This window comes from Mus musculus, chromosome 5 (assembly GCF_000001635.26).
Source record: "Mus musculus strain C57BL/6J chromosome 5, GRCm38.p6 C57BL/6J".
NCBI classification, from domain to species: Eukaryota; Metazoa; Chordata; class Mammalia; order Rodentia; family Muridae; genus Mus; species Mus musculus.
Window position 1 is genome coordinate 65968368 of NC_000071.6, and position 19352 is coordinate 65987719.

At 44.9% G+C, this 19352-nt stretch overlaps 1 protein-coding gene across 5 annotated transcripts in view; it reads left to right on the forward strand.

Annotated features, from left to right (window-relative positions):
• Chrna9 (cholinergic receptor, nicotinic, alpha polypeptide 9) overlaps window positions 1-9119 on the forward strand; it is a 42633-nt gene extending 33514 nt beyond the window's left edge. For 4 of the 5 annotated variants that reach the window (XM_006503947.3, XM_006503945.3, XM_030254389.1 and 1 more), the window contains 3 exons: window positions 748-902; window positions 2449-2981; window positions 8339-9113. In XM_006503947.3, the coding sequence (XP_006504010.1) occupies window positions 748-902; window positions 2449-2981; window positions 8339-8880 (1230 nt within the window). In that variant the 3' untranslated portion in view covers window positions 8881-9113. Of the gene's footprint in view, window positions 1-747; window positions 903-2448; window positions 2982-8338 lie in introns of all 5 variants that reach the window. The other variant, NM_001081104.1, reaches the window with a different exon arrangement.
• The last annotated feature ends 10233 nt before the right edge of the window (window positions 9120-19352 follow it).

Below are 19352 nucleotides of genomic sequence, written 5' to 3' on the forward strand. Positions count from 1 at the left end.
AAAATGAGTTCCAGGACAGCCAGGACTATACAGAGAAACCCTGTCTCGAAAAACCAAAAAAAAAAAAAAATGGAAAGAACAGTACAAACTTTCCAGTCCCCTAAAATAGTACTTTAAGGTTATGTGGATTTTACTACAATTTTTTAAAAAGATTTTTATTTATTTATTATGTATACAGTGTTCTGCCTGCATATATGCCTGCAGGCAGAAGAGGACACCAGATCCTGTTACAGATGGTTGTGAGCCACCATGTGGTTGCTGGGAATTGAACTCAGGACCTCTGGAAGAGCAGTTGGTGCTCTTAACCTCTGAGCTCTATCTCCAGCCCTTAATCACAATTTTAAAAGAGGAAGGTGGTGTTTTAAAATGACATGGCTGATTTCCTCCATATACATATTTAATTACACAAGCTATCAGATTTAAATGATGTTTTCTTTTGTACCTGGTAGACATTTCACGTCTCCTGGCTCCAGTGTATCATTAGTTGGTCCGCTTTCAGAGAAAACTTAGCAATTAACCTAAGGAAAGATATAAAGATGCAAGTACTGGTCTCCTTTACATTTTGTACACTACATCAGGAAGGCATTGAATGCGGCCTTGATAATCAATCAATCAGGTAGAATTTTAAAAGGTCTCCTTTATGGGTTGAAAATAAGTGGGCACCCTGGAGATTCCTGCTATCAAGAACAAGTATCCCAAAGCTGGAAGTGTGTACAGAATAAGGTGACATCTGGATTCATTGCTTAGGACGAGAGAAATCAGATTCTGACAGCCTACCTGTGGATCCGCCAAACTTGGCACGATGCGTACCTCACGTGGGATCGAGACCAGTATGACGGGCTGGACTCCATCAGGATTCCCAGCGATCTGGTGTGGAGGCCGGACATTGTCCTCTACAACAAGTAAGCGCTGCCCACACTAGAGGGGTCTGGGAAACAAACCTGCTGATTTAATACAAACTTGAACATCATTTAAAACACATGTGGAGTGTGAGCCTGTGTCCTTATTCAAATCGCAGATGGTCAGAGTATCAGATCATAAAAGCCTAGTGTTTGCCGTCCTCTGTGTCCCTGCAGTGGTAGAAGCATCATTTTGACCGTTGTCCTCTCCGTGCCCAAATCCCGTCTTTTACAACTCCCGATACAGGCTGAGCTGGCCACCCTGTGCCAGCGTGAGCTACATCTTCACTCACTGTATCTATAATAACCTTTCTCCTCCTGCCTCTCTCTTCCTCTTCCTCTTCCGTGGTGGTTTTATTTGTTGCTGTTGCTTTGTTTTGATCTTTCTGTTAAGATCAAGCTCCCGTGAATCTGACAATCTTCCTGCTTTGGCCCCCCAAGATCTCTACCACTCGAACTTAGCCCTGTTCCTCAGTAAACTGGAAGGCTAGGACTTCTATGTGAGAATTTCCTGGAGATACGATTTAATCTGCTCACAATCCAGACATTATGTAACAGAAATGCTACAATGGCTAGATAGGAAGAGCCGCCTGGAATCTGTCCTGTGGGTTTCAGACCGTAGAGTGGAGGGGAAATTTATCTTGCGGCTGTTTGGGCTCTGCTCAGAGCAAAGCACATGGGTTCATATTTCTGAGACTGTAAAGCATACGTGAACCACCTAGAGATCTTGAAAAAACTCAGATTTGGATTCAGTAGTCATAGGGTGGTCCTGCAGTTCTGAGTTCCCACGAGCTCCAGAGAGCAGTGGTTGTCCCTGGCTACTGGCTATCCTCCAGACAGAGCCAGACCTAACTCAAGCTCAATGTCGCCACCTTCTTCCCATCACCATGGGAGCTCCTCTATCTTTATAAAGATTTATTTATTGTTTATTTTATGTATATGAGTACACTGTAGCTGCACAGATGGTTGTGAGCCTTTATGTGGTTGTTGGGGATTGAATTTAGGACCTCTGCTCGCTCCTGTCAGCCCTGCTTGTTCTGGTCAACCTCACTCACTCAGGCCCTGCCCGCTCTGGCACAAAGATTTATTATTATATATGTTTATTATTATATATGTCTCAAGATTTATTTATTATTATTATTATAAATAAGTACACTGTAGCTGTCCTCAGACACACCAGAAGAGGGTGTCAGATCTCATTACGAGTGGTTGTGAGCCACCATGTGGTTGCTGGGACTTGAACTTAGGACCTTTGGAAGAACAGTCAGTGATCTTACTGGTTGAGCCATCTTGCCAGCCCTCCTCTGTCTTTATTCTGGAACCTAAGCTCTTGTGGATTGAGAGGGGTTCTTCTACTGTTCATATAAAAATGGGACCTCCTGGTAGAGAAGATGGGTACATTGGAAGTGATTCCAAACTCACAGAGAATGGGGACCCACTGCCAAATATACTGAAGCGACAGACACAGGGCATTGTCAGTAAGCAGTCCAGGACTTAAGTCAGTCAGGTTCCTCAGCAAGCGCCTGTCATCATCCTCATTTGCTCCTAGGGCCGATGACGAGTCTTCAGAGCCGGTGAACACCAACGTGGTCCTGCGGTACGATGGGCTCATCACCTGGGACTCACCAGCCATCACCAAAAGCTCCTGTGTGGTGGATGTCACCTATTTCCCCTTCGACAGCCAGCAGTGCAACCTGACCTTTGGTTCCTGGACCTACAATGGGAACCAGGTGGACATATTCAATGCCCTGGACAGTGGTGACCTCTCTGACTTCATTGAAGACGTGGAATGGGAGGTTCAGGGCATGCCTGCCGTGAAGAACGTCATCTCCTACGGCTGCTGCTCGGAGCCTTACCCAGACGTCACCTTCACTCTCCTTCTGAAGAGGAGGTCTTCCTTTTACATTGTCAACCTCCTCATCCCTTGCGTCCTCATATCGTTCCTCGCTCCGCTGAGTTTCTACCTCCCAGCAGCCTCCGGGGAGAAGGTCTCTCTGGGAGTGACCATCCTATTGGCCATGACTGTATTTCAGCTAATGGTGGCAGAGATCATGCCAGCCTCAGAAAACGTCCCTCTGATAGGTGAGTGTATGCTTGGAGCTTAGCTTTGTAGCAGTTGTGATGGCGTGTGTATGTCCCAAGCTAAAGCAATTGAAGCCATTGGCTCTGTGTTTTCGTAAAACCCATTCAGTGCCTGAAGGTGACCTCTTTGCTTATAGCGATGGTTGTTGGAATTAAGTGGTTCTTACGATCTTCACGTTCACAGAAGAACACTTGTTTATTTTGTATTTATCTACTTTTGGATTTTGAGGCAGAGTTTTATAGTGTGGTCCAGGTTGGTCTCAAACTTGTTATTTAGCCAAGTAAGAAGTAGATCTTCTGATCCTCCTTCCCTCCACTGCCTAAGAGCTGAGACTGTAGATGTGTTCCACCAAACCCAGTTTACCTGGTGCTGGGAATCAAATCCAGAGCTTCATACAGGCTGGACAAGCCTCTGCTCAGCAGTGACTTCTGTTACCTGTTCACAGTGTTAGGGTCTTTCTCCTCAGAAGGAAACACAGCAGCTGTGCCAGGAGTTGAGCTGGAGTCTCAAGTCAGATATCTATCCTGCATATAGAAGCCTCATCCCACTTATAAAACAGAGGTTCTGGGGCTGGAGAGATGGCTCAGTGGTTAAGAGCACTGACTGCTCTTCCGAAGGTCCTGAGTTCAAGTCCTAGCAACCACATGGTGGCTCACAACCATCCATAATGAGATCTGATGCCCTCTTCTGGTGTGTCTGAAGACAGGGACAGTGTCCTAACATATAATAAATAAATAAATCTTTAAAAAAAACAAACAAGGGGGCTGGAGAGATGGCTCAGTGGATAAGAGCACCGACTGCTCTTCCAAAGGTCCTGAGTTCAAATCCCAGCAACCACATGGTGGGTCACAACCATCTGTAACAAAATCTGATGCCCTCTTCTGGAGTGTCTGAAGACAGCTACAGTGTACTTACATATAATAAATAAATAAATATTTAAAAAAACAAAAACAAAAACAGAGGTTTCTATGCCCAAAGGGGTGTGTGTGTGTGTGTGTGTGTGTGTGTGTGTGTGTATATACACACAACCACATATATATAGAGAGAGAGACAGAGAGAGAGACAGAGAGAGAGACAGAGAGGGACAGAGAGAGAGAGAGGAAGAGAGAGAGAGAGAGAGAGAGAGAGAGAGGGAGAGAGAGAGAGAGAGGGAGAATCTGGTCATTCTAAAGCAGAATGCATTTTCTCATATTTTGTTTGTGAGCCTAGTGTTCTCTAACAGCTGAGCCATCTCTCCAGCCCACAGAATGCACTTTGAAAAGTCTACAATAATGTAACCTGTAGCCAAGGGTGGCAGCGGAGGCTGAGGCTGCCGTGCCTGCTTGTCTACCTACTTTGTTCTGAGAGCCCTCTGTCACCTCTAACACCTCCTGCTACTGCCACCAAGGAGACCCCTCCGATTCAACACCTTGACCTGCCTGCTATAACAGATGCCTGCCAGTACCAAAAGTAACCCTTCCTTCTTTAAGATAAAACACAAAGAGAAACTGCAAGACATAGAGAATAGTCACCAGGAGCTGTGTGGCCGTGTGTGCTCTATGGAATACAGTTAGCCAGTATTCAGACATGGGTTTTTATGGAGACATCCTTTTTGTTTTGTGCTGTTTTTTGCTTCTTGAGGAGATAGGGTCACATGTAACCCAAGCTGGCTTGTAATTGGTTCTATAACTGAGGCTGGCCTTGAACTTCTGATCCTTCTATGTCCACCTCCCAAATACTGGGGATTTTCCCTTTTTACAGATACACACACACACACACACACACACACACACACTTTCCTTCTAAAATAAGCACAGGTTCTCTTCTCACTAATAGAGACAGGTATAGGAACCTTGGCACTTTTATCCTTTTATTACCTCTCTGGAGACAGAAATGAGTGACACTGGCCAGGCATGGTGATACCTGTCACCCCAGCACTCAGGGGTAGAGGGAGGAAGATCAGGAGTTCAAGGCCTGACTCAACTACATGATATCCTGTCTCAATCAAAAACCAAAACCAAGCCAGAAACAATAACTCTGAAGTGGGATCAGTGACGGGTCCCTCTCTCTTCCTTAGCAGTGACACACAATCACAAGTCAGCAAGTTTCTAAAGAGAGATGACTCACGAGAATTTGGGAAGCATTAATCATTCTGGTTCTACAGTAATATGCAATTTTTTTTCTTAGAATGTACATACAAGGATTTGGAGAACCTTCATTAAAAAAAAAATCACAGCATTTTATTTGTAGCATCTATGAAATGTGCTTCCTGCTTCTGGTTGTCATTGTTATTAGAGACAGCATCTCACCGAACAAGGCTGGCCTTGAATTTAGGCTTCCATTTCCCCTATCTCAGCTTCCCACGTGTTAGGAGGCCAGATGCCTTGATGCCCCTCGTGGTCCCTCCCTCCCTCCCTCCTCACCCTGTAAGTGGAGACTGTACCCAGGACCTCATGTGTGTCAGGCAAGAGCTAAAGCCTCAGACCCTTTGCTCTTGCATTTACAGAAACAAATTTACATCGTCTCTATGACAAGTAGAGTTTCATGAATGTTTCTGGCTCATACTCCTCTTATAATTAATCTGGACTCGTTTTTTTAAAGATTATTTATTTTATGTATATGAGTACACTGTAACTGTCTTCAGACACACCAGAAGAGGGCGTCAGATCCCATTACAGATGGTTGTGAACCACCATGTTGTTTCTGGGAATTGAACTCAGGACTTCTGGAAGAGCGGTTGGTGCTCTTAACCATTGAGCCATCTCTCCAGCCCCTAATCTGGACTTTTTAATAAATAATAAGTGGATGTTAAACAATATTCTGAATGCTGTTCTGGGATGGAGAGCTGAGCCATCCTAACCTTAGAACAGGACTGTTTTCACTTCAGCGCAGGCTGGACTGAGAGCCGGGCCACTGCTGTCTCCCAGCAGGACTGTCAGCTCTCCAGAACTCTCAGCTCTCCAGGAAGACTCAAGCAGGACAAGCCAAGCTCTGGGCATGGCTTACAGTTTAAGATGGGTGGTTGCATTGAGTTGTTTTTGACTCAGTACAAAAGCAGAATTACCTCAAGGCCAGGCTGTCACTAACCACAATAAACCCAGGGACTCCACTGAAGCACTCACTGCCTGGCTGTCCCCTCAAGTCTCCACCCCATAAAAGCTACCCCTCGCTTTCTCTCCCTTGTCTCTCTCTGTCTTGCCGCTGCAGCTATATCACAGTAAAGCTAACACACACTACTCTGCCTCTGTCGTCAATAAGTTTGTTCACGGCTCATTTGTCACAGGACTGTCAACGCTGTCCTGGACCAGGCAATTTCCAAGTGTCTTGTCTCCATTTATAAGATAACCATATACATTTTCTCTTTCACCCATTAATGCAGTGAATTACATCAGTGGGCTTTCCTGTCTCAAATTTTGGATTCCTTAACCCAAGCCTACTTTTTCATGATCTATCACGACACTCTGGGGAGTGGGGATACATGTCAATGGACGAGCACTTGACTAATGTGTAGGAAGTCCCAAATTCAATATAACTACTGAAAAATAAATAAATAAAAAGTCACCATGTAGGGCTCTTGCCTAACATGAAAGAAAACCTGGGTTCAATCCCCACCACCACATACAACCAAGCATGATAATGCACGCCCATAATTAGAGGATTAGAGAGAGGTTCATGATCAACCTCAGCTTTGTGACAAATTCAAGGTCAGTCTGAGCTAATCTGAAATTTTGTCTAAAAAATGATAAATAATGCTGGGTGGTGGTGGCGCACATCTTTCATCCCAGCACTTGGGAGGCAGAGGCAGGCAGATTTCTGAGTTCGAAGCCAGCCTGGTCTACAGAGTGAGTTCCAGGATAGCCAGAGCTATACAGAAAAACCCTGTCTCAAAAAAACCAATCAATCAATAAATACAAATAAAAATATATTAAATAATTTTATTACATAAAACTTTCCAAATATGTCTGTAGGAGAAATGAGGCACTACTCTTTTCTTACCATTTTTCAGGATTAAAACTCCTGCTTTCCTCTCCTCTCCCCATGAGTGACCTTATTAAAGATTTAGCTGTTTGCCAGACATGGTAGTGCTTGTCTTAATCCAAGAACTCAGGAGGCAGAGGTAGGCAGATCTCTGAGTTCAAGGCCAGCCTGGTCTACAAATGAGTTCCAGGACAGCAGGGCTACATAGAAAAATTCTGTCTCAAAACAAAACAAAACAAAACAAACAACAAAAGATTTATCAATTTTATTACTGTTTCTGTTTTTGAAAGTGGCTCTAATGTTGCCCAGGCTAACCCTTACTTCCTGGCACAAGCATCCTTCTGCTTCTACTTCCTGAGATACTGAGATTACAGATGTATATTTTGGTCCAGTCTTATTCCTCTTTTCAAAAGCCTGCCCCTGGCTTTGTTTGTAGGGAATGAGGGTGGGGACTGGGTGGGGCTGGGGCTGGGGATTGGGGGGGGGGGGGCTGAGGCGGGGCTGAGGTGGGGTTGGGGTTGGGGCTGCGGGTGGGGGCCCATGGTCATTCACTCACATCCGGGTCCTGCTGAGGCAAGGGCAGACCTCCCTTTTGCTCTCCATCTTACCGCGTTGAGGCATGAAGGTCACCATTTCCTTTAGGCTGGCTGGTCTGTGAGCCTTGGGGCTCTGCCTGCCTCTGCCCACCAGCGCTGGAGGCATAGGCACGCGGAGCCATATGTGCTTTTCTACTTGGATGCTGGGGACTCAAACTCGGGTTCCGGTGCTTATAGAGCATGTGATCTCACCCGCGGAATCATCTCATCCTTCGGCTTTAATTGCTAGTCTGTTTTGCCTGTTTTGTTCAGTGTTTATTTCATTTACATGTACCTTCCTATGTCTTTCTTCCTTCTCCGCTTTTCCTGTACTTTTGCCTTAGGCAAAGAAATCACATTTAAGGACAGCTGCTAGTTGTCTCCTTTCTCAGGCTATAGGGATTGTTTTCCATAACCATGAGGCCTGGGGGTATTCTAAGAACAGTCAAGGGCCATTGTTGTCTGTTGGATGAGATTGGACTGGTTTTTCACATGCTGGTAAACGTTGGTGAGCTGTTTAGATCACAGTCCAGGGTGGTTGAGAGTGTCATTTCTGTTATGGCTCCTGTACCTTTGTAAGTTGGAGACTGACTACGCTTGTTTTATAGAGCACAAAGTTCAAGTACACACTTTGCTTTGGGTCTGAGTCTGAGTCTAGTCGGGGTAATGATTCTGGATTTCAAACTTAGAAAGTCAGATAAGAAAGACTCTACTGCTGACCACCAGGGTACACCTATTTCTTCGGAATGGTGTCTGGTTCTTTTTTCATTGAATATGAAGAGATATAAAAATGAACTTAGCTGGTGGTGTTCCTTTCATTCCAGGAAAATACTACATAGCTACCATGGCCTTGATCACCGCCTCCACAGCCCTTACCATCATGGTGATGAATATCCACTTCTGTGGGGCGGAAGCCCGGCCAGTACCACACTGGGCCAAGGTGGTCATCCTGAAATACATGTCCAGGATCTTGTTTGTCTACGATGTGGGTGAGAGCTGCCTTAGCCCCCGTCACAGCCAGGAGCCAGAACAAATCACGAAGGTTTATGGCAAACTTCCAGGGTCCAACCTGAAAGCATCCAGAAACAAAGACCTTTCCAGAAAGAAGGAACTGAGAAAACTCCTAAAGAATGACCTAGGGTACCAGGGTGGGATCCCCCAGAATACTGACAGCTACTGTGCACGCTATGAAGCACTGACAAAAAATATTGAATACATTGCCAAATGTCTCAAGGACCACAAGGCCACCAACTCCAAGGGCAGCGAGTGGAAGAAGGTCGCCAAGGTCATAGACCGTTTCTTCATGTGGATTTTCTTCGCTATGGTGTTTGTCATGACCGTCTTGATCATAGCAAGAGCAGATTAGAAAGAAAGAGGAGGAGTGGGTTGGTAGGCATTCGATATTTGGAGAAAAAAAAATCAATAAATTTCACGTGTGATCTCCACCAGTGTTTGAGTTCAATTGCTGTTCATACATAATTTAGGGATAGGTTCGGTATGCTTTTATTCTTAACTTCAATCAATATCGTAGCTGCGTGTCAGGTTAAATCAAGCAGGAGATGAAAACTTTCAAGGATAAAGGGATGAAGGAAGAAAGTGAGAAAGGAGCCTCTTCACAACCTCCCATGATGGGGAGAGGTGGCCCTCACAGCCTCCCATTTTAGGGAGTGGCAGCTCTCAGTTTATGTAATTCTTTTTTTTTTAAAAGATTTACTTATTATTATACATAAGTACACTGTAGCTGTCTTCAGATGCACCAGAAGAGGGCCTCGAATCTCATTGCAGGTGGTTGTGAGCCACCATGTGGTTGCTGGGATTTGAACTCAGGACCTTCGGAAGAACAGTCAGTGCCCTTACCCGCTGAGCCATCTCTCCAGCCCTTATGTAATTCTTTATCTCTTTATTATTGCAGATAACAAAACACGGTGAGTTCCTACTTAAGATTTAAAGCAAGAAAAGACAAAACAATTCATTCTCTCTTATCTCTAGTAAAACTTTTTTTTTTAAACAAAAAGAAATGAATCATGTACACTCAGCATGATAGACACCTCAGGGGTGCCTTGTTCAGATGGGGTGCGCTGTAACCCAAGTCTGATTGGCAAATTCAAGATTTTGTCCTGGCCCGTTTATGGTAATTACATCACATCTGTAATTCTAGCCCTGGGAAGGCAGAGGCAGGAGGATGACCACAAGTGCAAGGCCAGCCTGGTCTGTATGAAGACTATGTAATAAGATCCTATCTCAAGAAAAATTAAATTAAATACATCAACAACAAAGATTATTTTTTTTTTTTTTGTCCCACAGAAAGTCTAGTTTCAGACATTAGAGGGAAAGAATTTTTCTTTTCATATTGGCAACACCACCTTTGTTCCTTTGCACTCTAAGGATGAGGTCGTTGCCATATTAAGCCTTTAATTAAAATAAGATAGGCGGGGCTGTACTTGCATTAGGCCTTTTATTAAAATGACAGCATCAGCAAGCTGCATTCACTCACAGATCCATCTCCTCTAACCATGAGTGTCACAGTGAAGCTGTGCACACGTCAGGCCAGTTATGATCGTGACAGTGCTGTGAGCTAGGCGGACAGGTGTCACCCTTTCTTCTTAGAAGAAGAAACTGGGGTCTCTCAGGAGAAGTCGGGTGGTTAGTTACCTGCCTCTTCAGTGTTCAGCTAAGTGATACGTGGGCAGGAGTTCCTCTCTAAGTACTTTGGTCCAAGTAGAATCAGGCCTGCTAAAGCCATAAAAGATTATAATTTAAAACTAAGAGAGATGGAACGATTCCTATTTTAAATTTTTTTGGTGGGGGGTTGTTTCGCGTTTCTGGACAGGATCTTATGTAGCCCAGGCTAGCCTCAAATTTACTTTGTAGTGAGTGCTGACCTTGAACTCTGGGTTCTGCTTCTACCTCTCAAGTGCTCAGATTGTGGGTATGAGACTCCATAGCCGGGTTCTCGTTCTTACCTTTCTATCGTAATTCACTTTCCTTAAAAACAACAACCATTCCACACACACACACAAACACTTTTAAAACTTTTTGTTTAAAAAAAAAAAAAGCCCACAAAAAACTCATCAGGCTTGGCAGCAAGAACTGAGCCATCCCACTGGCCCCTTGATTTACTTTATACACAGCTCAGCTGCTTCTCAAATGTGACTTCAGAGATGGCTATGCTCTAATCAATGGGCAATCATGACATTAATCCCCGTGACAGATTTTCTTGGGTTGTCCAAATGGGCCCAGTATAATCATAAAGATCGTCTTAAATGGAAGAGGACACAAAGAAGAAAGAGCAGAAGAGATGGTGTCTAAGGACACAGGCAATGCTGCAGGTCCTGAGAATCAGGAACCATGGGACAACGATGTATGAACAAAGCCACGGGCACAGATTGTCTGTCCCACTGAACATTGCTCCTAGCACACCAAGACTCATTCCAAACTTCTGGCCCTCCACACCTCCGAGATGACACATAGGTGTAAGTTTGTGATAATTTATTACAGCAGATATAGAAAACTACTAGACTAGCCAGTGAGGGCCACCCATGTTCTGTGGCTTAGACATGATTTAAATGTGTTTTCCCGAGGTCCATTGTGGACGCTTGGCTCCCTGGGTGGTGATATTGGAAGATGGTGGAACCTTTAAAAGGTAGAGAGATCTTTAAGCCAGTTGGAAGCAATGCCATAAAGGGAGTTGTGGGACCGCAGTCTCCAGCCTGGCACTTGGAGATATGTTCTCTTGGTCTCCACAAGCTCTCAACACTGCATCTGCCACGAGGTGACATAGCCAGGGGTCGCTCACCAGAACCTGTGCCATGCTCTTTGAATTGTAAGCCTTAAAGAACCTGAGCTAAAAAAAAAATCCTTTCTTTATAAAACTGGCCTGCTTTGGTGTTTCATTGGACTAACACAAACCGACTACACTGAGTCTTTTTCCAGATGTTACACTATTTAGTTGGGATAGATTTGCCTATTGTTAGGTTGAGGAGGTCTTGTCAAATCACCTCTTTTTAAAAACAAAACAAACAAACAAACAAAAAAACCCAAAAACGAAACAAACAAACAAACAAACAAAAAAAAAAACCCCAAAAACTTTATCTGAGAAATACTAAAGACCACAAAAAATTTTTAAGCAAGGAGGTCTTGCAATCAGGTCTGTGTTTTGGGAGTAACCCTTCAGTCACAATGAAAAGTCTATAGGAGGAGACGAAGCAGGGAGAGCTGTTGGGACTCTCCTTTCCAGGTCGGAGAAGTCTAATGATGGCTTTGACAACCAGAGAGAAGAGACAAGAAAACAGAAAGATCACAGATTACAAAATAATGTAATGGAGAATACACAAATGTGGTGACTGGTTGGGACAGCTACAGTGTACTCAAATGTGATGCCTAGGAAATAGAGTTTGAATGAAACCTGAGGATGAGAAGAAATGTGTCCAGCTGAGTGCTTAGGAAGCTGCTCAATTGTCGGCTGGAACTCAGGCTCAAAGGGAGAACAGGGCTGGGTACACTTTAGAAGAAGATGGAGTGATGGTGGCTCATGCCTTAAATCCCAGTACATGGGAGGCAGAGACAGGTGGATCTCTATGAGTCTGAGGCCAGCCTGGTCTGGGACAGCAAGGGTTACACAGAGAAATCCTGTCTTGAAAAACAAAACAAGGGCTGGAGAGATGGCTCAGCTGTTAAGGGCACTGACTGCTCTTCCAGAGGTCCTGAGTTCAATTCCCAGCAACCATGTGTGGTGGCTCACAACCATCTGTAATGGGATCCGATGCTCTGTTGCATCTGAAGATGTACTCATATAAATAAATAAACCAAAACAACAAAAAGAAAGAAAGAAAGGAAGAAAGGAAGGGGGGCAGGTTTGCAAGGCAGAACAGTGCCATCAAAGCAGTGGTCTAGGAGCGGTACAAGAGTCAAGCCTGGCAAGATGGGAGGCATAGCCATAAGATGGGAGGCGTGGCCGTGCACAGCCTGGCAGGACTTATGATGCCACCAACCACATTGCCTATTGTCCACCCACCGTGATGAGGCGCACCGGGGCCTTTTGACATCCTGGTCTTTGTCTTTCTCCTCCACTGCCCCTGTGCCTACTTTTCTATCCGCCCAGGGCTCAGGCCAACCCTTGCCAACACACAGCCGTGGGCAAACCTGGCACACTGACCGTCTTAGGCAAACTGGAAACACAAGTTCTAGGATCCCTGAAGCAGTGGAAGTGAGGCCATTTATAATGTCACAGGGTGCTGGGCCAGCAAAGAGCAGTGTGGCCTTTCTTCCTTCTTCTCAGGTTACACCTTTGAAGTAGGACCCAGGTGCTAGAAGTTCCTGAGTTTGTCAAAGGATCTAATCCTCCCCAGTCCTTGAAAAATAAACTCTGGGACAAAGCTTCCCTGGTCTTTGTGTGTCTTTCTCTTCCTCTTAGCCAAGTTTCCTCTGAGCACGTAGGGCTCTAGTGGACAGATGTCATGTTCCAGATGGGATAACCAAAGGGAGTTGAACAAAGGACAATCTGTGGAGGTAGAGACACAAAGAGCAGACGGAATCACGGGCATGGCAAAGCAGAGGGACCACAGCTAAGGCTGAGAGGAGCTGGGGGCGTGGCCACCCGGAGCCAGGACTGAGAGCAGGGAGTTCTGATGGAGCACAAGACTCTGACCCCAGATGAAAGGACTTTAGGAATCTACATCCCGTCAGCATCCCTGCTGCAAGCTCCTTTCATGACGCACCAGGGTTGAATGTTACAGCGCAAGGAGTCCCTTCATGTTACCTCCATGTTCTTGGGACAGAGCAATGGCAGACAATGTGTGAGAGATTACCGGAAGCATCAGACCCCACCTCTCCCAATCTCTCTGCCTTCGCTGTATATTTATGACTTGACTCTTCTTCCTACTCAAGTTCATAATGGACTTGCTAATAGCCGGAGGGCCCAGAAGACTCCGAGGCCTGTCCACAGCCTGCGCCACAGATCGCTGGTTCCTGCGCAGAACTCTTTGTGCGGCTGACTTCTTAAGTGGCCGTTTCCCCCTGGCTGCCGCCAGCTCCTCTTTTGCTACCGATGGTTAGTGCCCTTCAGTTTTCTGTCCTTGGCTCTCCTTCCCTAGGGTTTTGATTTAGCACATCTCTCCTGCTGATTCTAAAACTCTTTGTCCAGTCTTGGTCTCCTATTACCGTCCACCCCAGATACTCCTTATGTCATCTTTATGGCCACCCCACACACACTTCAACATCTCACGGTCTTCAACACGTTCCAAATGAGACTTGAAGTCTAAACTGCATCCCAAGTCTATTCTTCCTTCTCTTCCATTCTCTGGGTTAGCGCTAGAAGAGGTGGGAGGGTGTGGTCATCTGAAGCCTAGACAGAGAGCCCACGTCCCTGACACCATATGAAAAGACTTGGGGTATACATCCTTCTCACCCTTCCTGCATCAGCTCCATTATCCAGGCTAGAAGCCAGGTGCCAAGTCTTCTGGATGCTTATCCAACCAACAACAGACCAATCGCTGGCCCATTTCATATCTGCCTGATTCTCTGTATGCCTCTGACAATGGCCTCATTTCAGGTCTTTGTCGTCATTGAGACAATCACAATGGTTGCACTGTTTTTTTCTTACCCCACTCTCCATCCACTTTGTCTTCCTCACTCCTGCCAAACTTATCTTGGGATTCTTCCACTTAAAACTTTTAAATGGCAAACTAAACGCTTACAGGATAGAAGCCAGCTTCCTTAAAGGGACAGTGAATAAAACTGTGGGTTTTGTTTTCTGCTACTTCAAGAAGTGTCCTTGTGTTCACCCCAGGGGTGTAGACTGTCTTCTTGGCAAACCTTCTTAGGGTTTCTCTTGCCTCCAGGGCTCTGAGATGTGACAGAGAGCAGTCAGGGGCGTTGTAGCTGTTTGCTGGTAAAAGAGAAATAAGAAGACTGACTGAATTTGTAACTCAGTCTGAGCTAGTCACATATACTTGCCCATGACTCTGAATTTTGAAGTATGTGTGGACAAAGGAGTATCAAAGACCAAAAGGCAGGGGGCTGGAGAGATGGCTCAGCAGTTAAGAGCACTGACTGCTCTTCTGAAGGTCCCGAGTTCAAATCCCGGCAACCACATGGTGGCTCACAACCATCCATAATGAGATCTGACTCTCTCTTCTGGAGTGTCTGAAGACAGCTACAGTGTAAGTAATATAATAAGTAAAGAGTATATATATTTTAAAAAGACCAACAGGCAAGAAAGATATGAACAGGCAACTGCACAGCCTCTTGCTTGAGAAGAAACTAGAAGTGATAGGAGGAAAAAAAATCAAATTTAAATCAGGCCCAGGCTTGGTGGGTCATATTTATATTCTAGCAATGAGGAAACTGAAACAGAAGGATGGCTGTAAGTTGGAGGCCAGCCTGGACTACAGTGAGGCCTTGTCTCAAAAAACTGGAATTGGGCAACGAATATACTGCCCCTAAACTCTATAAAAATGAATAGAGAAAGCAAAAAGGAATCTCAGTCTATTTAAGCATTTAACTATGAAAATGGGAGTAATTTAAATCAGTGAAGAAAGGCTACCTATCAGAAAATAAAATAAAATCAGGACATTGTTTACATAATACACAAAAATTAACTTGAGTCTCTACCTTCTTTTTTTTAAAGATTTATTTATTTATTTATTATATGTAAGTACACTGTAGCTGTCTTCAGACACACCAGAAGAGGGCATCAGATCTCATTATGGATGGTTGTGAGCCACCATGTGGTTGCCAGGATTTGAACTCGGGACCTTCAGAAGAGCCAGTCAGTGCTCTTAACCGCTGAGCCATCTCTCCAGCCCCGGGTCTCTACCTTCTTAACACTGTGACCCTTTAATACAGTTCCTTGTATTGTGGTGACTCCCAACCATACAATCATGTTCACTGCTACTTAGCTGTAATTTTGCTACTGTTTTGAATTGTAATGTAAATATCTGATATGCAGCAATGCCCAAAGGGGTCATGACCCACGGGTTGAGAACCACTGCTCTAAAATCTCAACTGTAAAAACCAAAACATAGGGAGCCGGGGAGCTAGCTCTGTCTTAAAAATTCCTGCCGTGCAAGCATGAAGAGCTGAGCTCAGGTTCCCAGCCCCAGCTCAGGTCCCCAGCCCCAGCTCAGGTCCCCAGCCCCAGCTCAGGTCCCCAGCCCCAGCTCAGGTCCCCAGCCCCAGCTCAGGTCCCCAGCCCCAGCTCAGGTCCCCAGCCCCAGCTCAGGTCCCCAGCCCCAGCTCAGGTCCCCAGCCCCAGCTCAGGTCCCCAGCTCAGGTAAAAGCTGCCAGTGGTGCTGCCTAAGGGACTTCTTGTTTTAGAGACAACAGCCAGAGAGAAAGAAGAAATACAGGGCTAAAGTTGTCCACTGAAACCAAGTTTGCAATACAGGAAATGGCTGAGTGAAACGCACTGGAGTCACAGCGTGGATTATTGTTTAGTCACCAAAAGAAATGTTGAAGGATCTACTGATGGAAATTGGGGGAGTTCTACAAGTCTTGGTTGACAAAAGAGAGACATAAAATAAAACCTATAAATATGACAGGATTTTTGTAAAGTAAATAATAACTACATACACATGTACATATATACAAATATGATTGTTTTCTAGAAAAATATAGAAAAAGTAAGGACCAGGTTATTACAGTTAATGGGTAGAGGGGATTTTTTTTTCTTTTGGTTTTTTGAGACAGGGTTTCTCTGTGTAGCCCTGGCTGTCCTGGAACTCACTCTGTAGACCAGGCTGGCCTCAAACTCAGAAATCCACCTGCCTCTGCCTCCCGAGTGCTGGGATTAAAGGTGTGCGCCACCACACCCGGCTCTGTTTGTCTTTTTAAAGTGTCCTCCACCGTGTCTTCTCTTAGACTGTGGCCACTTCGCTCATGGGGACTTGGGGGTTTGGTTTTTTGTTCTTGATTTTGTTTTTGTCCACATTTGTTTTGTTTGTTGTTGTTGTTGTTGGTCTTCCTACTCAGTCTTCACACTGGACTTGGTCTGGTGGTTGCTATGACCAAGCACCACCAACCACTGGCTTAGAGCAACTACATTTTGTTTCCTTGTGGTTCAGATTGGAGTTGCTGGCAGGAATCAGCTGTTTGGCATTTCCAGGGAAGAGCCCTTGCTTTGTCTAGCTCCCAACAGTTTCCTATAATCCTTTGCATTCCCTGGTTTTCAGCTCTTACATCCTCATACAGTGTGCTCCTTAACTGGCTCTCTATATATTTACAAAATTCTCTTCTCATAAGAACAACAGTCTCTAGATGCAGACATCAGCATGACCTTATTCTAACTTGGCTGCCTCCCCAAAGACCCTGTTTCTAAATAAAACCACATTCAGAAGCCTTAGGGCCTGGGGCCTTCAACATATCTTTTGTATTTTTATAATGATTTCAAGTTTCATTCCTATTGCTGCGATAAAATACTCTGACAAAAAGCAATTTTATTTTAGCTCAGCATTCCATGTTATGGCCTATTACCTCAGGCAAGTGACAGGGCAGGAGCTTGAGACAGTGGTCAGATCACATCCACAGCCCAGAGCAGGGAAAAATGAATGCATGCATTCCCACTTGCTTGCTCATGCTCAGCTCGATTGCTCTACTCTCACGCAGTTCAGGACCCCCTGCTTTAGGTAATGACTCTACCCATAGTGGGATGGGTCTTCCAGACATGCCCACCCAATGTATACTGCTGTTCATCGGTAGTTGTACATTCCCAGTCTTTCTAGGTTTTATCTTTTTTAAAATATTTATTTGTTTATTGTATGTATGCAAGTATACTGTAGCCGTCTTGAGACACATCAGAAGAGGGCATCGAATTCCATTACAGGTGGTTGTGAGCCACTGTGTGGTTGCTGGGAATTGAACTCAGGACCTCTGGAAGAGCAGTCAGTGCTCTTAACCACTGAGCCATCTCTCCAGACCCTAGGTTTTATCAAGTTGACAATTAAAGGTGATCATCCCAGGGGACACAGTTCAGCTCATACTAGACATGCATTGAATGATGAAATTATTTTTTAATTTAATTGAGATCACAGAATCTTCACTAAAAGAAAAAGAAGCATAGAAATTTGAGCAATGAAATCTTTATGATCTGAATAAAAATGTAATAAAAGAAAAATATAATTATCCATAGCCAGCAATTCAACTTTGGAAAAGTGTAATGATGATAGCAATAATAATAATAATAATAATGCTTATTATTATTATTATTATTATTATTATTATAGCTGGGCAGTGGTGGTGCATGCCTTTAATCCCAGCACTTGGGAGGCAGAGGCAGGCGGATTTCTGAGTTCGAGGCCAGCCTGGTCTACAGAGTGAGTTCCAGGACAGCCAGGGCTACACAGAGAAACTCTGTCTCAAAAAAACCAAATAATAATAATAATAACAATAATAAGGCTGAGTTTGCCAAGCTGGATGTGCCCAGTCTTGCAACCGTGAAAGTCTGTCACGAGAGAAGTAAATTACTTCCTGACGTGATCTGAGGCCTGCTCCTCAGAAAGGATTCAGATCTAGTATTGTAAAGCTGGTGAGAAGGTCATGACTGGAGAGTTCATGGGACCCAGTGGGGAACTATTACTGTTGTTTTTGTAAAATGGACACAATGTGCCCATCAAATTGCTTTCTAAATCATTGCTTTTATATCCAAGGCTAGTGCTGCTGTCAGCTTTAGTGTCAAAGAGCTCCTTTTTGCAATGAACAGCGATAGGCACGGTGACTCATATCTAGATGAAGTGATGAGAATACGTGACCACTGAATGGTTAGCCATAGACACCACCCACAAGGCTCAGGGACTGTAGAAGAGAGTGTGGGGAGAGCCTAAGAGCCAGAGGAAGGAGTGTTCTACTGTGGAACCCATGGCTGTTGCGCCTCTGAATTCACAGTGGCTATGACCACCTTCACAGGGCCTGCACGAGACTGGGCCCATCAACAGTGTATTAATGAGTGGAGGTCACGAGGCCCCATCTCCCTGAGGCTCTGTAAGCAGTGAGTGGTTGACTGCAGAATGGAGAGAGGTTTTCTTCAGGGATGTAGCTGCCTGTAAGGTGTCTAAGTTCCTGTAAGTAACCAGCCCCTCACCTTTGCTTATGTAAGTAACCCTAAAGAAACTTGCAGGGTCATCAGAGGAAAAGACAGGAAGTTGGGAGAGGAAGCTGAGAAGGGGAAGGGAGTTAGTGGAAGTGTGGGGAGACAAGCTAGAGCCATGGCAGATGAATATGATCAAAATACATTATATGAATTATGACAATGTCACAGTGAGCCCATTATTATGTTCAGTCACTGTCTCGATTAGGGTTTTACTCCTGTGAACAAGCACCATGACCAAGGCAACTCTTTTTTTTTTTTTTTTTTTTTGATTGATTGCTGTCCTCAGACACACCAGAAGAGGGCATCGGATCCCATTACAAATGGTTGTGAGCCACCACGTGGTTGCTGGGAATTAAACTCAGGACCTCTAGAAGAGCAGTCAGTGCTCTTAACCACTGAACCATCTCTCCAGCCCCACCAAGGTGGCTCTTATAGGGACAACATTTAGCTGGGGCTGGTTTACAGGTTCAGAGGTTCAGTCCATTATCATCAAGGCAGGAACATGGCAGCATCCAGACAGGCATGGTGCAGGAGGAGCTAAGAGTTCTGTATCTTCATCTGAGGCTGCTGGGAGACTGGCTCCTAGAAGGAGGAGCCCACAGTGGGAGTCTTAAAGCCCACGCCCACAGCAACAAGCTCCCTCTGACAAGGCTACACCTACTCCATCAAGGCCACATCTCCAAATGGTACCACTCTCTGGACCAAACATATTTACATGCTTTTAAAAAAATTAAGTGGGCTGGTGAGATGGCTCA